General features: G+C 32.8%; 1 protein-coding gene across 1 annotated transcript; it reads right to left on the bottom strand.

Moving 5' to 3' along the window:
- Nucleotides 1-14263: 14263 nt before the first annotated feature.
- Nucleotides 14264-17828, bottom strand: LOC114752077 (putative protein TPRXL). Its single transcript, XM_028940810.1, has 4 exons — nt 17665-17828; nt 15981-16053; nt 15472-15805; nt 14264-14517 (listed from the first exon to the last, which is right to left on the bottom strand). Exons 1-4 carry the CDS (start codon nt 17826-17828, stop codon nt 14264-14266), a joined length of 825 nt encoding a protein of 274 aa, XP_028796643.1.
- Nucleotides 17829-20417: the final 2589 nt, after the last annotated feature.

Raw genomic sequence — 20417 nt, 5'->3', positions numbered from 1 at the left:
TAAAGTACAAGAAGTATTGAGAGATATTGAGAAAATGAATCCGTTGCTGATTATAGGGATAATCCTCGACTTTAGATACTAAATGAGATATATTAATATTGCTTTTGATAGAGCTTTTCCCAATGATCCCATAAAGCGTGAGGTCACATTGAAGCATGTCATGAGTGTCTTGTATCGCCTATATGATGAGTATGTAATTAATGTCAAACCTTCTGATGATGACGCATCGACATCTTAGCAACCATTGAAGCAAGTGAATTCTACTGCTAGTGGTGATGTGGTCAATGAGTTAATTCCTGGTGTTGAAGAGGCTATTGAAGATGACCCTACCTACCAAAAGTTCTTAGTCATTGCAAGCATTACGTGCAAGAATCCTGAGCAAATTTCTGAGATTGATGAATGTCTTCAAGCTAGATTATGTGGTCTTTCTGATCCTAAATTTGATCTTTTGGCATGGTGGAGAGTAAATGCTTCTAAATATAAAAGTTCTTCATCTCATTACACGGGATTTGTTGGCTGCACTAGTTTCTATAGTCTCTTCAGAATCTACTTTCAGTACTGGGATCGAGTACTTGATACTTTTAGAAGTTTTTTACCTTCAAAGATGGCTGAGGCACTCACATGTGCTCAAAATTGGCTACATACAAATAAGCCTGAACCAAATGATTTGGATGTTGATAATTTTGATTAGAGTACTAGTGTTATTGTTGGTAATTGACTAATTACTATATCATTTTGAGTTTGTAGCATTTCTTTATGTTTTGTATACTAATATTAATGACATTAACTTATTTTTATTTGTTTTGTTCTTGTAGAGGAAAAAGTCAGCAGCCACAAATTCAACAATTTCAAGTAATTATCAAGCAAAATATGATAGTACTCAAGATCTAGCTGGATGATTAATTGATGATATTGTTTCTCATTCATCTTTTATCAAACCGAAATGCTTGTCTAAACTTTTATTTTATCCTTTAGGTAGAAGTTGGAACTTTCAAAGTCTGAGACTTTTTATGATCGGTGACTATTTTTATGATTTTATCAAGCTTTGATTGTTTTTGACTCTATATAAGGTTGTGTGATTGAATATAGTTGATATTATATGATGTTATTTCATTTTTGGTCTGCCATTTGGTGTGCAAAATTTATTGAAAGCTTCGTAAAGTTGCATACAAGGTAGCTATATTAAAAAAACTGCAAAACAAAAAAAAATATAGGAAACTAAATGGGTTACCCCATAACCTGGTCAATCCAAATGGGCTGCCCCGTAGGCCATTTAATACAAGCTTAAATTTAGATTATAGAATAAAATTTCATACTCTAATCTTTTACACAGAAGGATTTGTGATGAAATAAAATTGTCACTAATCTATTATTAATTTAGTAATAAAATTTAGTGATGAAAATTTTTTGTCGTTAATTTTAATGACGGAATTTGCAACGGACTGACAATGAAATTTTGCAGTGAAATGTGTATAAAGTTATATAAATTCAAAGATCTTTTCATGTGTGTATAGATTCTTTTCACTCCCATCACTCTCAATAATCTAATTTTGGAAATAAATCAACATCATCAATGCTAGAATAGTCACTAAAATTTAAGACTATTTTAAAATTAATACATCCAAAGTTTTGCATTTTGAAATTCAAATAAAAAGTAAGATTAATTTCATATTCTAATGTTTGCTCAAATAAACTTTTAATATAAAAATAGATAGACTGATCTATTTTGTATAAATTAAAAAAATCAACATGAAAGGAATACTAAATGTTTGATTACTATGTTCTATGTTAGATGAATAAGTTTTAGAATTACGTAAGAAGAATAATAAGAAGGAAAATCTCAAAAATATATCTCTTAAATTTCAAAATTCTAAATCAAGAATTATTACAAAAATATGTTATTATTTATTTTTCAAATGTAATTCGTTGCTATTAAAGTGGAGTAAAACAAGACTAATTTGGAATGTTGAAATTCAAGATGTATTTTTTGGGGGGTTTTTTCTTAATAAGCACTCCAAAAGTTTAAATTAATCCCACATTGAAATACTAAAGAGGAAAAATTCAATTGGTCGACCACATACAAATTGAAAGTCTTTGAAGGTTAAGTTGAAAATCCCATGCAACTGTTGGGTTAATCGTTTCAATTAAACAAATTTTTCATACTCATTCTTTCGGCATTGCCAGCTTATATAAATTGATTGTCCAACATAATTGGTTTCCAATATTTTTTTTTAAATTTAAGAATGAATATGAGAAAAAACTAAATTGAAAATAATTTAATTTGAACAAGATTTCCAACTTTAATTTTAAAAAAATCAATAAAAGAGACAAACGTCTTTAACTAATATTTTAGAATTTTAGAGTTCTAATTTCTAAGGTGTTGCTGCCACCAGAGTGCCATTTTTCTTTGTAGATTTATTTGGACTGTTATTTCACATGGGCCGTAATTAATCCTGTTAGTATTTAGAATGTAAATTGGTTAGGCTTGCACTCTGGACCAGTGGAAGCACATTTTTTTGGGGAACTTGGTGGAAGCAGACTTTCGAACTTTTCTGTTCACAGAGAATGATTTACTTTTTAAACCAAAATATGATGTTCATCCATACGTCACACAGATATAGCCAATCTCAACACCCCCCCCCCCCAAAAAAAGAGATGCCTGGTATTTTTAAACTCTTTCTTGCATAAAAAAATATTGTAGTTTAAGATTAATGGCAGTAAAGAATGATGACTAAAGAGACTTTGGAATGTTGTTTAATTTCACAAGAAGATGATTCCTTGGCAAGCGTAAATCAACATTAATTAAGATATCTTTAGATTATTCCATAACAGTCAGCCATCCATGCCCATGTTCTCAATGATACTGCCCCTCATACTTAATTAACATAAGAGCTATTTTGACTTTTAATTTGATATTAAATATAAAAACTTAATCCATTTTATCTTTTATATTTATCTATTTGTCTCAAAGTAGTTTTTATAGTAGTTATACATATTAAATATTTCATCAAATGAGGCTTGATTAGCATTAGTATTTTAGAAAAGATAACATCTATTTATTACAAATAACTAACTTAGCTAATTTTCTTAATCTGCTCAAATTAGTCAACTAATTCTTATATAAAAACCAGAAGTAGTAGTCTGGGTTGTTATTAATTATCTCTTCTTATTATTTATTATTTAAGGATATATAAGATGTTACTCATGCTAATGAACAATTCTTGAACTTCTTTAATGATCAATTATCAAGCTAAGGTGGTCAATGGGTCCGCCCACGTTTTTTTCTTTTTTAATAAGTGAAGGTGGAAGAATCTAGCTAATATTGAAGCTAGATTTTGCCCAACAAAAAATTGAAAGTGGTATCATGTTTTTTTACTCGGAATTTCTTACAAAATTGTATCAAATCGCTCTTAAACTCGTACTAAGTGCTAACTAAAAGGTTAATTAAACTCATAAGTTCACTCCTTGAGTTTAATATTTTTGTGTTTCTAACTTAAAATATCGTGTCAATTCGCTCATTAACTCGTGTTAGTTTTTAAATTTAATTATGATTAGTAACTTTATATAGAAATTTTTTTGTTGAGCATGATAAACTATGGGTATCAATGGACTTAATTTCAATTATTTAGATTTAAAATATATTTAGATGAAATTGTTGTCATTTTTTATATTTTAATTATTTAATTATATGCTCTTAATAGCTATTTATTGATAAAATTAAACGCTCATGAGGTTATGATTCGTGGTTCAAATTCATATCCTTGTCACGAGTGTGTCTAGACTCTTGAATTTGACAACACTTTTGTTAACTACACGTGGGTCATCCAGAATTTCTTATTATTCCAAAATTCCTTCTTCTTGTTTGAAGCGCTCACATAAAACATGTATGACCTGGACATCCATCTAACTCTTTTTTTTTTTTGGACCTGCAACATCCAGCTAACTGCAACGTAGGAGGAAAAAGTCAGACTTACCAAGTTGTTGGGCATGTGTGACACCAACCAATCCAATTACCTTGAAATGAAATATGGTTTAATAATTTGTGATTGTGATTGATATTTACGTGAAAGAATTATTTTCTTAACCGTATATGATCACATTTTAACTGTTTGGTTTAATTTATGGATAATATAAGGTGATGACGCATTCATAATCATGCATGTGATTTAACTAATGACACTTTCGTAATTTTAAAGGATGATGATTAAAGAGACTTTGGAACGTTGTTTGGTTTCACAAGATGATTCCTTGGCGTGTGTAACTCAACACTAATTAAGATATCTTTGGATTATTCCATAACAATCAGCCATCCATGCCCATGTTCTCAATAATACTGCCTCTCGTATTTAATTAATATAAGAGTTATTTTGATTTTTAATTTGATCCTAAATATAAAACTCTAATTCATTTGGTCTTTTATATTTATCTATTTTTTTAAGGTAATTTTTATAATAGTTGTATATGTTAAATATTTCATTAAATGACACTTGATTAGTATTGGTATTTTAAGAAAGACAACACATATTTATTATAAATAACTAACTTAACTAATTTTCTTAATCTATTCAAATTAGTCAACTAGTTCTTATAATAAAAATCAAAGGTAGTAGTATGGGCTCAGTATGGCTTTTCTTTTTACGATATGTATTTTACGTATCTTGACCTGCTGGCCTATAAATTTAATATGAATAGTTTAAACTTTAGGATTTTAAATTTAAATTTTAATGTTGCAATGTGAACGAATTAGGGTAAAAATAACATTAAAAAGTATCCATTCATTTATAAGAAAAAATAATATTTAAATTATAAATCTGAACTGATAAAATTTTATTTAAACCACACACATAAAACTGGCCATGAAATGGACATCAAGCCAACTCCAACCCAGCAAGAAGATATCAAACTCAGTGAGTTGTTGGACATGTGGGATACCAACCAATCAGTTTAAATTATAAGAAAAAATAATATCCAATCAATTATAAACCAATCAATTTAAAATTATAAACCAATCAATTATCCATTCATTTATAAGAAAAAAAAATATTTATATTATAAATCTGAACTGATAAAATTTTATTTAAACCACACACATAAAACTGGCCATGAAATGGATATCAAGCTAAATCCAACGCAGCAAGAAGATATCAAACTCACTGAGTTGTTGGGCATGTGGGATACCAACCAATCAATTTACAATAAAAAGGGTTTGAAAATTGTAATTATGATTCACACGTGAGTAAAAGAATAATGTTTCTTAACCGTACGTGACCACATTTTACATCGTTGGCTTAATAAACAACAGGTTATTACTTATTAATAAGATGAACTGATGTTACATTAGTTATTGCGATTTAACTAACGATTATAGTGCGAATAATATCCCTGTCTTATTCATAATGTTTAAAGAGTGCATTTTTATTAAAAAAAAAATTATATAGATATTAGGAATTAATATTTTTTTGTGGGGGCTGTTGAGATTGTATGTAGATTATATTGCTTTTCAAGGATTTCTTTTAATAAAATATGAATATAATCTTTTGCGCTGAGTTCATGTGTAACCTGAAAAAGTTGAGTTTTAGGGAAACAAATTATTCGTAGCTATAATTTACTTTCAGGGTAATTAATATTTTTTTAATTTTATCCATGTTGACTTAATAAATGCAGCAAGAAATAAAGTAAATAGATAAGAGAAAATATAAAACATATTTTTAATTTCTTTAATAAGCATAAATGTGAAAAAAAATTATTAATTTAATATATTTCTTAATTTGTCACCTTGTAGTACAAGTGACTTATAAATAAAAAGAGTGTTGTATGTAAGTATAAATGCATGCATGGCTTTTTGTCTTTCCTTTTTTTTTTAAACATAAATACTCGAGAAATAATTCTTTTTTTTTTTTAGCAAAACTCGAGAAATAATTCTTTTTTTTTTTTTTGAGCAAAACTCGAGAAATAATTCCATTCGAGAAATCTCTGAATAAGTGTCCATTGTACAAAAAAGGACAACTGCGCCTAGGGCCCGTTTCTCTCCATATTAGCTGTCCAACAACAACGTTATTTATTTTGGGGGCCCAATCCTATTAAATTAAAAACCACAATAACAGAGATTTTAATTTTCTACCTTGTAAGGTCACATCGTTTGGACCAATTGCACAGAGATTTTAATTTCCTAACCAAAAAAAATAATCAGTTTTAATTTGTCTATTACTTCTCTTTTCCTTATTTATAGGATGAGAAGAGAGGATTTTTTTTTAATCTTATTTATAAGTTATTTTATTAGATTTGTTAATGTGAATATACGATTTTGTCTTTCATTTATTGTGAAACTGTAAATAGTTATTTTTTAAAAATATATATTAAATAGAGATAAAGTGAAAAAATAATTAGATTTTAATAGAAAATTAATATATTTTAAGATTTTTTTTTAGTTTATGTATAATATAGGGCTGTGAGGAGATAATCATGTGCATCATGTGGCTATTATTTTTGTTTTGGACCAGCATCATGCGGCTATTATTAATTAAGATTTGATTTTATTAGCTTAAAAATTTTTCTCAAATCAAGACACACACATATATACACACATTTGATCATACGAGATACTGGTCAATTAGATATAGATCCGTATTTTTCTGCCGTTTCATTGGTATGTGCATATATTTAAAATTTTTAATTTAATTAAATCAACATGCATTTTAAAACAAATATAAATTTATAGGTGGAGTATTATAAACAAATTTTCTCATGCAGTAAAGAAACAGAAATGGTACAAATTGTTGCTACATGTAATATCATTACCAATAATTTCATCATCACATTTATTACTGATAGATCGATATATATAAACTCAAATCAAATTTTTTTTGAAGGCCCTATGTGGTCTTATATTATTGCCCTGGCTAAGATTCCCCCCTATTTTCACCCAAGGCTTTTTGTTCGATTTACCTGAGAAATTACATTTCAAATAACATGCCAGTTTTTTTTCCCCTAAAAATGTCATTACTATAATTAAATTGTGATTTTCTTTTTTCAAAGTGTTAACAACTTTTGTGCATGGGATTCCCATTATTCTTATTAATTCATAAATTATTCACTTAATTTTTGTCATTGTTGAACAAAATGCTTAATCTGATTGAATGATGCTTAGCTTTTCTAATATGAATTGTGAATTGTCATGAAGGAGTCAGAATTTAACCTGATTTCTCTTGAACTAATTAAATAATACTACCTCCCGTCCTAATTATAATTATAAGAGTTATTTGATTAATTTGAGGAGATTAAAGAAATAAGTTAAGTTAGTTATTTGTAATAAATATGTGTTATTTTTTCTAAAATATCCTTACTAATCAAGTGTATTGGCTAAAACTATAATTATTAGAAAGATTATCTTGACAAAAATTGCATAAATATGAAAGATAAAATGGATTGAGGTCTTATATTTAGGACCAAAATAAAAATCAAATGAGATCTTATATTAAGAACCGGAGGTAGTAGTACCTATGGCCTTTAATGTAAGATCTAATTGACTAATTTTAGTAGATTAAGAAAGTTTTCTAAATTGGTTATTTATAATAAATAAATGTAATTTTTTCTATAATACCCTTGTTAACCATGAGTATCAGCTAGAATTATTATTTCATGGGATCTTTTAACATATGTAAGTGCAATTACTATAGCATCTACTTTAAAAGAAATAGATAAATATAAAAAATAAAATAAATTTGTATATTATATTTAAAACCAAATTGAATGTCACATATATTACCTACCGGAGGTAATAGCATGTCTATATTTGTCCCAAATTTAGGTGCTTATGGTTATGATAAGTGAACAATATATTTTCCACTTTAGGTAACCGACAAATTTAATGAACAATTCTTGGAGACTTGAACCTCTTTAATGATTAAGGTCGATGGTCAATGGGTCCGCCCACGTTTTTTTTTTCAAAAGTGAAGGTGAAAGAATCTGGCTAATATTGAAGGTGGGTTTTGCCCAACAAAAAAGATATCAAACTCACTGAGTTGTTGGACATGTGGGATACCAACCAATCAATTTAAATTATAAGAAAAAATAATATCCAATCAATTATAAACCAATCAATTATCCATTCATTTATAAGAAAAAATAATATTTAAATTATAAATCTGAACTGATAAAATTTTATTTAAACCACACGTCCATGAGTATTTATAATAAATAGGTGTAATCTTTTCTATAATATTTTTGTTAACCATGAGTATTAGTTAGAATTATTATTTTATGTGATCTTTTAACATATGTAAGTGCAACTACTATAGCATCTACTTTAAAAGAAATAGATAAATATAAAAAACAAAATAAATTTATATATTATATTTAAAACTAAATTGAATGTCACATATATTACCTACAGGAGGTAATAGTATGTCTATGTGTTGTCCCAAATTTAGCTGCTTATTTATGGTTGTGATAAGTGAACGCTATATTTTCCATTTTAGGTAGTAGATAGAGGTCAAAACCGACAAATTTAATGAACAATTCTTGAAGACTTGAACCTCTTTAATGATCAACGATGAATGATTGAGGTCGATGGTCAATGGGTCCGCCCACGTTTTTTTTTCAAAAGTGAAGGTGAAAGAATCTGGCCAATATTGAAGGCGGGTTTGCCCAACAAAAAATTGAAAGTGACGCTGCCTCTTGTCTTTAATATACAATTCTATTTGATTTTTGTTTTGATCCTAAATATAAGATCTCAATCTATTTTGTTTCTTATATTTATTTTTTTTTTTTAAAAATAGCCTTTCTAGCAATGATAGTTCTAGTCAATACATTTGATTAGCAAGGATATTTTAGGAAAGACCACCTATTTAAGACAAATAACTAACTCAACTTACTTTTTTAATCTCTTCAAATTAGTCAGCTGGCTCTAATAATTAAGACCGGAGGTAGTATCATTTTTTCACCAGAAGTGGCATCACATGAAAATATGGTAAAAAATAATATAGTGTATTTAATTATAACGTAGCTTCATTATAGTATTTGATTTAAAATATGTATCATGTTGTTGCTAGCTAAATCCTAAGGATATTGCCTAACTCCACACCCACTAATTACTGTTGTTAAACTTGCGAGTTAACTCTCTAAATTTCTTACAAAATTATGTCGAATCTCTTTTAAACTTGTGCTAACTAAAAATTTGATTGAATTCATAAGTTCACTTACTGAGTTTAATATTTTTGTATTTCTAGCTTATAATATCATGTCAATGGGCTTGTGAACTCATGTTAGTTTTTTTTAATTTAATTATGATTAGTAACTATATATATGAATTTTATAGAAATTTCTTTGTTGAGTATTGTAAACTATGAGTATTAATGGTTTTAATTTTAATTATTTGGATTTAAAATATATTTAGATGAAATTGTTTTTATTTTTTATATTTTAATTATTTAATTATATTTTCTTAATAGCTATTTATTGATAAAATTAAACTCTGATGATGTTATGATTCGTGATCCGAATTCATATCCTTGTCATGAGTGTGTCCAGACTCATGAATTTGACAACATTATTGTTTTTTTTTTGAGTAGGATGTTATCGCTAACTCCGAGTATCCCAGCACAACGGCCAGACTAATCTCATGGGTGCCACTACGAGGAATCGAGCCCAAGACCTGGCGGGTACGCGGCGCCTTGCCTTCCCCTTGTCAACCAGTCGGACCCGACCCTTGCAGGCTGACAACATTATTGTTAAATATACGGGGGTCACCCAAAATTCCTTCTTTTTCTTGTGTTTTTGGGATAAAAATTCAAGCCTAGCCTTGTTCTTTATTAGATATAGCCGTGTTTTATTGATTATTTTATTTTATTTATATATCATGATAATATATTTATAGAGTTTCGATAGTTACGATAAGGGTGGTTATATCCAAAAAAAAAAGAATGACATGATGAGAATTCTGAGTCTCCCAACTTTTTGACCGTGCCCCAGAAAACAATATTGACTTTCTAATTTTTAGTGCTCTGTTATCTTTTTTCCAATATAAATATAAATATATATGTATGTATAAATCTCAACTGCTAAAATTTTATTTAAACCGCACACATAACTCCAACGTAGGAAGAAAACATCAGACCCGCGCAGCTGCGCAGTGGACACACGGCGAACTATTCTTTCGCCTTTTACAAAAGAAAACATCAGACTCGCCAAGTTGTTGGGTGTGTGTGACACCAACCAATCCAATTACCTCGAAATATGGTTTGAGAATTTGTAGTTGCGATTGATATTTACGTGAAATAATTATGTTTCTTAACCGTACGTGACGACGTTTTAAATGTTTGGTTTAACTTACAGATAAAATAAGGTGATGACGCATTCATAATCATGATTGTGATTTAACTAATGACAACATGCATCCGTAATTTTAAGGGAGGATACTATTGTTTATTAAAAAATTATTTCTTTATATAGATATTAATAATTCATGGCCATCAAATCTTTTGTGGGGGGGCTGCCGAGATTCATATTAATAAAGCATGATATTCATATTTCGCTAGAAGAAATCCATAAAAAGTAATATAGCAGTGCAATCTTTTTTTTTTGGAGAAAAATCACAAAAAAGACTGCTGAAATAAAAAAATTATAAATAGGAATCCATTACAACATTAGTATGAGTTTTGACAATAATAGTATGGGTTTTGACAACAATTTTTAAAACGGGTTCCTGTATGTAATTTTTCAATTTTGACGGTTTTTTGTTGTTGTGTTTTTTGTTTTTGGAGTGGCTGTTGAGAGTTTATATTTTACGCTGAGTTTATAACTTGTAAAGTAGACCTTGTTACGATTTTGACATTTTATATGGATGACAATGATACTAATTTTAGCTGGCTTTGATGGAGAAGTAATTTTTCGTTCTACTTTCACCAAAAAAACAATTACGTTGTACAAAATAAATACTACCTCCGCTCTTTAATACAAAAACTAGTTGATTTAAGTAGATTAAAAAAATTAGTTAAATTAGTTATTTGTAGTAAATAGGTATTGCTTTTCCAAAGTACCATTGCTAATCAAATGTCATTTGATGAAATATTTAATATTTACAGCTACTACAATGACTATCTTAAAAAAAAAAAAAGAGACAAAGTAAATTAGGGTCTTATATTGAGGATCAAATTGAAAGTCAAACTAGCTCTTATATTAAGAACTGGAGGTAGTATATGATACTAGTTATATTTTATATAAAAGACAAAGATGGTTGGCAATATATATACTTATATATAAGACAAAGACACTACTTTTTTTATTAAAGAAAGTATGGTTGAGTTTAGTTTTAGGGATGATCAAAATTAGTGCATGGATTAAGACTCAAAGAGTATTTATTTATAGATTGTCTACTAATAAGGTCTTCATATTGACAGTAAAATTTTAACTCACAAATTTATAAATTATAAATAAACCTTTTACCAACAATACTAAATTTTTTATTAGAACAAAAATACTTATTTTAAGACTCATACGCACGCACAATAGGCCTGCACGTGAGTAGGGCTGGGTAGGACAGGAGCCCTGCCTGATACCCAGCCTAAAGTATGTTCGGGCTGCATGCCCGTAGAAGCCCGAACCATTTTAGGCAGGGCATGGGCAGGGCAGGCTTCATTGCCTAAAAACCGAGGCCTTGCTCATATCATGAAAAAAAAAAATCGATCCATACCTGAAAATCACATTTCATAATTCTACATTTTAACATATTAAAATCATCCAGAAATAATCCAAAACAAGGCCTAACAAAGATCCAATTAAATAACATCAATAATCCATTCAAAGCAAGATTCAATATTGTAATTGGAGCCTAGAAAATTGAATAGTTTGCACTTTGCATCAATCTCCATAATTTCCAAAAAAGGATGGAACACTTGAAAAAATACAAATACAAATAACAAAGTTTAGTATATTAGAAAGTAAACAATAAAAAAAAGTACTTCTGGATTTTAAAGGATGCACCGATTCACCTCACCAGCTTAACTAGTCATGCTTATAAAATGACCCTTCAATCGCTAGTAGCCATTAAATTCTCCCCTCCAGGTGTAGTGGAATCTAGGGGGAAAAAGTCAAAGAACAATGACATTACAAATTATGAAGTAAAATATGAGTTATTGAGGTTTAGGGAGAAAAAAAATTACTAGCAAGTTGAAGGACATGTTCTGTCTCATCAAAATTATCAAACTCCCGAAGCTTGTCAACAAATTCAGACATTGATTGCCCAGATTGTAGCCAATTTTGGCTACAAGTTAGTGCTTCTATCATCTCAGAAGATAAAGAGCCTCTATAATGATCAACCATACATCCTCCGGTGCTAAAGGCAAACTCAAAAGCCACTGTAGAAACTGGCATGCCCAATACATCTCGTGCCATGTGTGAGAGAATTCTATATTTTTCTAAATTAGCTTTCCACCATAACAATATGTCAAACTCAGCTGCAGAAGGGATTTCATCTCTCGGGTCAGTTGCTATATATCTATCTAACTCAGTTTGAGGATCTGTTGAGGTTCTTTGTTTCATAGATTCTAACCACTTATGACCTGGATCCTCTTCACCACCACCACCATCATCATCAAAAGAAGGCAATGAAGTTGCAACTGCTGTACTTGTGGAGGCAGTCCCTGAGTCAATAGAAACCCCAGCAAAGTACTCATTAAACGACCGATACAAACAATCTTTGACCCTCTCCTTCATAATCAAGGATACTTCAGGATCAACGTAAAGAAGATCAAACATATGATTCACATATGCTAGTTTATACCGAGGGTCCAAAATGGCAGCCACAAAAAGCAATGGATTCATATTTTCTGCTTGATCCCAATACTTGTCATACTTCACCTGCATGCTAGTGCTCATTTCTCTTAAGAAGCTATTAGCATTATTTGTGATATTCCTTTGCAGCATTTTCTAAATCCGAGCAATCTGGTGGAAACATTCATTTGCTAATATAGAAAGGGAGCTTGAAAATTTCAATGTTATGTCATAGAAGACCTTCAAGAATTTGATGAAAATTTGAGCATTATTCCAATCATCAATAATAGGACCAGAAAAATTATCTTGGTCACGTCTAGTACCATCATGCTCACACCTAGCAAAACTAGAAGCCTCACGCCTAGAGCTTGAAGTGCTTGAGCTGAAGTATGAAATACAGTCATCATCTTCATCATGCATCCGCTCAAACACTTTTTGAAACTTCATTCCAGCTTCTAACTTAAGTATGTTGAATTCCATCGAGTGGATACATCAAGGCAAACAAGGCTTTTAGTGTTTATTTTTTCAGCTTCAGCCCAAGTTTTGAATCTTAGGGAGCGTGAAGGAGAAGAACGAATATATCTAACAGCACTTCGAATGGCTTCCAAGTTGTCTTTCATTTCTTTAATACCTTCATTAACAATCAAATTTAGGACATGTGCACAACATCTTAATTGTAGATAATCACCATCACAAAGTAAGCCCTTCCAACTCCTCAAATGTCTTTTAAGATATCCCAAAGCTGAGTCATTAGCTGAGGCATTATCCATAGTTATGGTGAACACTTTCTCAATCTCCTAATCTAACAAGCATTGCTCAATCATCCTCCCTATAGTATCACCCCTATGATTTTCAATCATAACAAAATTGAGAATCCTTTTGTGAAGCTTCCATTCATCATCAATAAAATGTGCTGTCAAGCATAGGTAGTTGAAATTCTGATTTGATGTCCAGCAATCTGTGGTAAGACAAACACGTTTAGCACTCTGCTTCAAAAATTTCTTCAATACTTTAACTTCTCCAAGATATAATTGCCACACATCTCTTCCAATTGTTGTTCTTGAAGGGATTGGAAAGCGAGGTTCAAACTCATTCAACAATTTCCTAAATACAGGCTTCTCCACAATTCTGAATGGTTGCTCATCACCAATAATAAATTCAGCTAAAACTCTTCTACATCACTTCTCATCATATACATGTGGAATTAAAGATTTTCCTCGCCCAGCTGTTTTACCCGACAAAAGAGTTAACATAGACTGTTTTTATCTGTCGTGGCCTTATGTGCATTCTTTGAACATTTTGGGATATGCCTCAACAAAGAATTTGTCCCATGATGGTTTGGATCATCTTTATAAGTAGTATGACAGTACTTGCAAGCTGCTAAGTGAACTCCATTAGTTTCTTCTATTGGCAATCTGACAAAGTAATCCCATACTTGTGATGTATGTTTAGGTTCTCTTGCCTTTCTCTTTGTACCCCTTCCATCAACATTTGTTTATAGTGTGGCAGAACTTGTTTGTGGGGGAGTAGGGGTAGTAGAAGGAGAGATGGGACAAGAGAGGGCAGGATAAGATGGAGGCTGAATAGGAAGAGTAGGGCTAGTGGTAGAAGCTTCACTAGGTCTATTAGGATTTGGTGTTTGATTAGGTCCAGTAGGAATTGGTGTTTGAAGAGGGGGTGAAGCACCTTGAGACACTCCACCAATGGCCGAGGATGGTGATGTAATAGAAGTTTCCTCATCCATTAAATCTACAATGCAAATATGCAATACCATATAATTCAACAAACTATTTTTTAAAGACATATCAATACACAAGGAAGGACCAAAGCTGAACAGATATTTAATTCAAAACCCTTATAGACTTATAAACTTGATTAAGAATGGTACAAAGTCTCAATAATATCCATCCAAAGAGTAGCAGAGAACCGTTTTAGTTGTTTGTTTCGGTGAACAAACATGTCTCTTCTCTATATGCCTAATTGTCTTTCCTTACTTTGCTGCATTCTTTCTCATTTACTTTGATATTATATTCAACCAATTACTCTCCTAGTACATTTAATTCATTACATGCAATTACTCATAAAATAGTGCTCACTAACAAAATTCCATTTTCTTATTTTCTGCACAATTTCCTTTTATTAAAAATCCATAGGGAGGATACCACCAAATCGCGCCACTAACCCTAACAGCATGGAATTATATTTATAATTACAAATAGAATGGAATCCACTACTTTTTATTTATTATTGAGAAATATTTATGTCACTAAGCTATAAGATCAAAGAGGTCTATATAATCTTCTTTAATTACTTACAATGCTGTGTGTAACACTGTATCTGTTTAATTTCGAGATCAATTTTAACATCAGTATTCAGTATTTCAGTAGGAGGATTGCTAAATCTTGGTATTTAAGACACTATAAAACCTTACGATCACAGGTTATTGGTTCTGTTAATATCATATATGAACAGCCACTAAGCTTACATCTCATATCCAAATCTTTCGATAATTATGTTACATTGTTACTAAACGAAGTATTGCTCCAAAATGAATTCACTTCAGCCTTCAAAAAATAGAGTCACAATAGAAAGTAGAAACAGAATATATTTGCAATGCCTGGAAAATAAACTCATTGGCTGAATATCAAAGCCGAATCAATAGAGGAAGATGGAGCTTGGCAGCAACTAACGGTGAGCACTCACGGCGAGTTGAGCTTGAGGGAATGCGAAGACGGAGGCGGTCGTTGTTGGTGCTCAGTGAGTTGACTTTGGAACTGGTCGGCATCTCAGTGAGTTGAGGTTGAGAGAATGCAAAGACGGAGGTGGTGTCGCTGCTCGGCGAGTTGAGCTTGGAAGTCAAAACCGGTCGGTGTCTGAGCGTCTCGATGAGTTGAGCTTGAGTGGAACCGTGGAAGTCTTGAACTGCCGAACTAGAGCTTGGAACTGGAGGGAGGCTACTGATGACGGATCGACGGTGGGCAATGAGCAGAAGTTTAGGGGAGGAGGGAGGCGCTACGGCATGGATTTGGTTCAGAATCTGAAATCCAAAATTGAAGGCAAGATCAAAGACCCCGAAGTGAAATTATGAAAGTAAGACGGTGAAAACTGAAAAGAGGGAAAATTAAAATATTATGTTATATTAATATATTTTATCATTTTAAATTTTTATGTATTATTATATATTATCTATTATTATTATAATATATAATTACATATACTCCAGGCAGGGCCAAACGGGCAAGGCAGGGTACCCTGCCTGTAGCCTGACCCTGCCCGTGATTAGCCCTGCGCAGAAGTTTTTTTTTTCAGGCTGCATTTTTTCGGACCGGGCTGGGCTTTTTCTTCCCCGGCCCAGGCGGGCATACTGGGCTACCGGGCACAGTGAACACCCCTAACGCGCATGGCCTTTTGTCCTCTCAAATAAGGTTATGGTGCACGTAAAACCACGATTACGTCTAGGACCCGCTTGTCTCCATATATCTTTAGTTAATTTTTTTTTGGTAAGCTAGTGATTGTCTTTGTCTGCAATAATTAGCTTTAATTTTTCTATTAATTACATTGATTATTATGCTTTTAAAGGATTAATTGAAAGATATTTCATGATATGACAGTGATTAGGTAAGATCCTTTACCATTTTTTTTTATCATTTGTTTTTGTTTCTTTTTTTGACCAGCATTTTTTTTTGTTTCTACAACCTTATTCTATTATCCTTTTTTTTTTCCAATTAAATTCATCAACATGCAATTTAACACAAACAGAAATTTATAGATTGAATATTATAAACAAATTGTTTCATCCGGTGAAACCCAATGGGCAGATGGCTCTAAAATGTTTAGATTATATAATTCACCTCACGCTAAGAATTTATGTAATTCCTCTAATTCAAACATCTTCTAGAAGACATAGATCATATATGTTTTTATTAATGAAAAATAAACAAAATTAAAATTAAAAATAAATATTAAACATAATATAAGTGACTTACTCCTATGGTCCTATTTATAATGCAAAGAAATAAGTTTTTTTTGTCCTATTTATTAGTCACTTTATTAAATTTTTACTATGAATGCATTATAATGTACTATATTGTCATTCATTTATTACAGTGTAGATACTTATTTTGTTTGAAAAGTCTATATATTAAATAGAGGTAAAGTTAGAAAGTTACTATATTTTAATAAAGAGTTAATACAGTTTAAGGTTTTTCTTGGTCTGTGTGAAACATGTTAGAAGTACATTATAAATAGCACCAAATGAATACATTTCAAGACTGAAGTGGTATTACTTTTAAATAATTGTGCTTTTAATTTTTGCCAACATAATGGTGAACTAAAAAATATTTGTTTTACCCCTACTAGTAATTAATTCGTGATCGCTAAATGGGTCTAATGAGTATGATTAGAGGGGGAGAAAATAAATCAATGTGATTGGAAATGGGTCTAATGTGATTACAATTTGTTAGTTGTGTTAGCATTTGTAGAGATATGATATGATTTGATATGTAAATATTATGTAATTATGATTAGGATTTGATAGGATATGATATTATCATAATGAGCCATTAATGCAGAGGCTCCTCTCACTTGTATATATATGTGTATATTCTGATCAATGAAATACAAGAGAATTATTCTCCATATTATTCTATTTCCTACATGGTATCAGAGCGTGGGAATTTTCTTTCTGGGTGTTAATTTTCGGTTGCTACAATACCAAAATTACTGTGTGAGCTCGTGACCCTCTTCCCGACGCTTCCTTTGGTGCCACCGCCCTGCACTGTTCACTCGGCGTCCGTGCAGTGTCCGTATAGTGTCCGTACGCCTGCACTGTTCATCGACTTTTTCCAGCGCTCTGCACTGCTCACTCGGCGTCCGTACAGTCCGTACAGTTCTTACTTTCTGGCGTTCTGTTTCGTTTCTGGCGCATCTCCGGCACGCTGTTTGTGCAATTCAGTTCTGTTTGCAGCTCCCTGTGTAGCTGTTGGCCTTTTTACTGCTTTAGTATTCATTAGGTAATCCAGGTATCGTGCTTTGTGTTCCTGTGTAACACTCTTTCGCATTCCCTTTGGTTAGTGCACTTCATCTATGGCGGAAATTAAATCTGTCTCGGAGCTTGTCCCAACTATTACTAAAATTACTGATCACAAGTTGACTTGGGTAAATTATTTGGATTGGAGTAAAACCATTCGCCTCTATCTGCGGAGCATTGAGAAGGAAGACCATCTGACTGATGATCCTCCAACAACTGATTCCAAAAAGACCTGGTTGCGGGATGATGCACGGCTATTTTTCCAGATCCGTAATTCCATTGACAGTGAGATTATTCCCTCTATTAATCACTGTGAATTGGTTAAGGAACTAATGGATTATTTAGATTTTTTGTATTCAGGAAAAGGAAATATCTCTCGTGTTTACGAGGTTTGCAAAGCTTTCTATCGTTTTGAAAAACAGGATCGTCCTCTCAAAGCCTACTTTATGGACTTTAAAAGGATGTATGAAGAACTGAATGTGTCAATGCCTCTTACTGCTAATTTGAAGGTTCAGCATAAGCAACGGGAGCAATGGCTATTATGAGCTTTCTTACTGGTCTCCCACCTGAGTACGACACAGTTCGGTCTCAAATCTTATCCGGATCTGAAATTTCTGACCTTCAAGATGTGTTTTCCAGAGTAATGAGAGCTGAGAATCTCTTGCCACCAGCTGCTAGTATTCCTACAAGTGCCTTGCTCAGTAAGGGCACCTATGAGACTCGTAGTCCCATTGATAACCGCGGGGGGCCTACCCGTGGTGGTTCGAAGCAAGGGGGAGCCCAGTGGGGTAGTGTGTTATTACTGCAAAGAACCGGGGCATACAAAACGCACATGTCGAAAACTTCAGAATAAACAGCAACGGAATAACTCTGCCCACGTGGCTACACAAGCCAGTGCCCACGTGGCTACACAAGCCAGTGACACAGTCACGATTTCTGCTGCTGAGTATGCCCAGTTAAAATCTACTACACCGTCTGTGAGTGCCGCAGCTACAACAGGTAATAATGCTACTGCCCTTGCTTCTTCTTCCTCAAAGTGGATCATAGATTCCGGGGCTACTGATCATATGACAGGTAACAGCCATCTCTTCTCCTCTTATAATGCTTTTGCCAATCCGTCAAGTGTTTCCATCGCTGATGGTTCCCAGTCTCAAGTTCTCGGTTTTGGCACTGTTAATCCCACACCCTCTATCCGTTTGTCATCTGTGCTAAATGTTCCTAAACTTGCTTTTAATCTCCTATCTCCCAGTAAACTCACCCGTCAACTAAACTGTTGGGTCTCACTTTTTCCTTCTCATTGCTTGATACAGGATCTTTTGACGAGGCGGATTATTGGTAGAGGTTATGAATCTGGCGGGCACTATATACTGGATGATCGGGTGTCTCATGCGGTAGCTTGCGCTAGCAGTCATTCTCCCTTTGAAGTTCATTGTCGATTGGGTCATTTGTCTCTATCTTCTCTTAAGAAAGTTTATCCTCAATTTCAGCATTTGTCGTCTTTAGATTGTGAGTCATGTCAGTTTGCCAAGCATCATCGTCTTCCTTTAGTGTCTCGTGTCAATAAACGGGTTTCATCCCCTTTTGAGTTAGTCCATTCTGATGTTTGGGGTCCTTGTCCTGTAGAGTCCAAAGCAGGGTTTAAATACTTTGTTACATTTGTTGATGATTATTCCCGGACAACTTGGTTATATTTAATGAAACATCGTTCTGAATTGTTTTCCCATTTTTGTGCCTTTTGTGCTGAGATTAAAACTCAATTTAATGTTTCTATTCGCACCTTACGAAGTGATAATGCTAAAGAATATCTCTCTGCTTCGTTCCAATCTTACATGCTTCAAAATGGTATACTTCATCAGTCGTCTTGTGTCGATACACCAGCTCAAAATGGTGTTGCAGAAAGAAAAAATCGCCACCTACTTGAGGTGGCCCGTGCACTTTTGTTTCAAATGCAGGTTCCTAAACCATTTTGGGCTGACGCGGTCTCCACTGCCTGCTTCCTTATTAATCGAATGCCTTCCTCTGTTCTTGATGGTAACTCTCCTTTTTTACCCTCTTTCCTTCTAAGCCTTTGTTTCCTATTGCTCCTAAGATATTTGGGTGTGTCTGTTTTGTGCGGGATGTACGTCCATCTATTTCAAAGTTAGACCCCAAGTCGCTTAAATGTGTCTTCCTTGGATACTCTCGGGTCCAAAAAGGTTATCGTTGTTTCTCACCTACTCTCAATCGTTATTTAGTATCTGCAGATGTCACCTTTCAGGAGTCCACACCATATTTCTCGCATTCTTCCCCACCTGCTCCACCTGCGGAGGAGGATGACCTTCTAATATACTCTGTCACCTCACCATCACTGTCGTCGCAAGCACCCGCTCCCGCACTCGTTCAACCATTTGATCGTGTGTATACACGACGGTCAAGGAGATTACTACCGCCACGCCAGCTTCTATTCCTCCCTGGTCCGCCTCGCCCTCAGATCCTGAGTTGAGCAACATTGAACCTCGTTCTGACCCTAATCCTGAGACACCTCCTGTTCCAGACCCGGATGCCTCTCTTGATCTACCCATTGCCCTTCGCAAAGGTAAACGTACTTGTGCCCATCCTATTTCGTCCTTTGTTTCATATG

Source organism: Neltuma alba, unplaced genomic scaffold, assembly GCF_004799145.2.
Source record: "Neltuma alba isolate B1F8T4 unplaced genomic scaffold, ASM479914v2 tig00007217_pilon, whole genome shotgun sequence".
NCBI classification, from domain to species: domain Eukaryota; kingdom Viridiplantae; phylum Streptophyta; class Magnoliopsida; order Fabales; family Fabaceae; genus Neltuma; species Neltuma alba.
This window is presented reverse-complemented; position numbering and strand designations above follow the sequence as displayed.

Excerpts from the sequence above, each read along its gene's own strand:
- LOC114752077 (XM_028940810.1), bottom strand. The coding sequence starts at position 17,828 with ATGCGAAAGAGTGTTACACAGGAACACAAAGCACGATACCTGGATTAC. Across the intron at positions 15,806-15,980 it reads TGGCCCTGCCTGGAGTATAT|ATTCTGAACCAAATCCATGC; the intron begins GTAATTATATAT and ends TTTGGATTTCAG. Across the intron at positions 14,518-15,471 it reads TCCCTCAAGCTCAACTCGCC|ATTTAATGGATGAGGAAACT; the intron begins GTGAGTGCTCAC and ends TTTGCATTGTAG.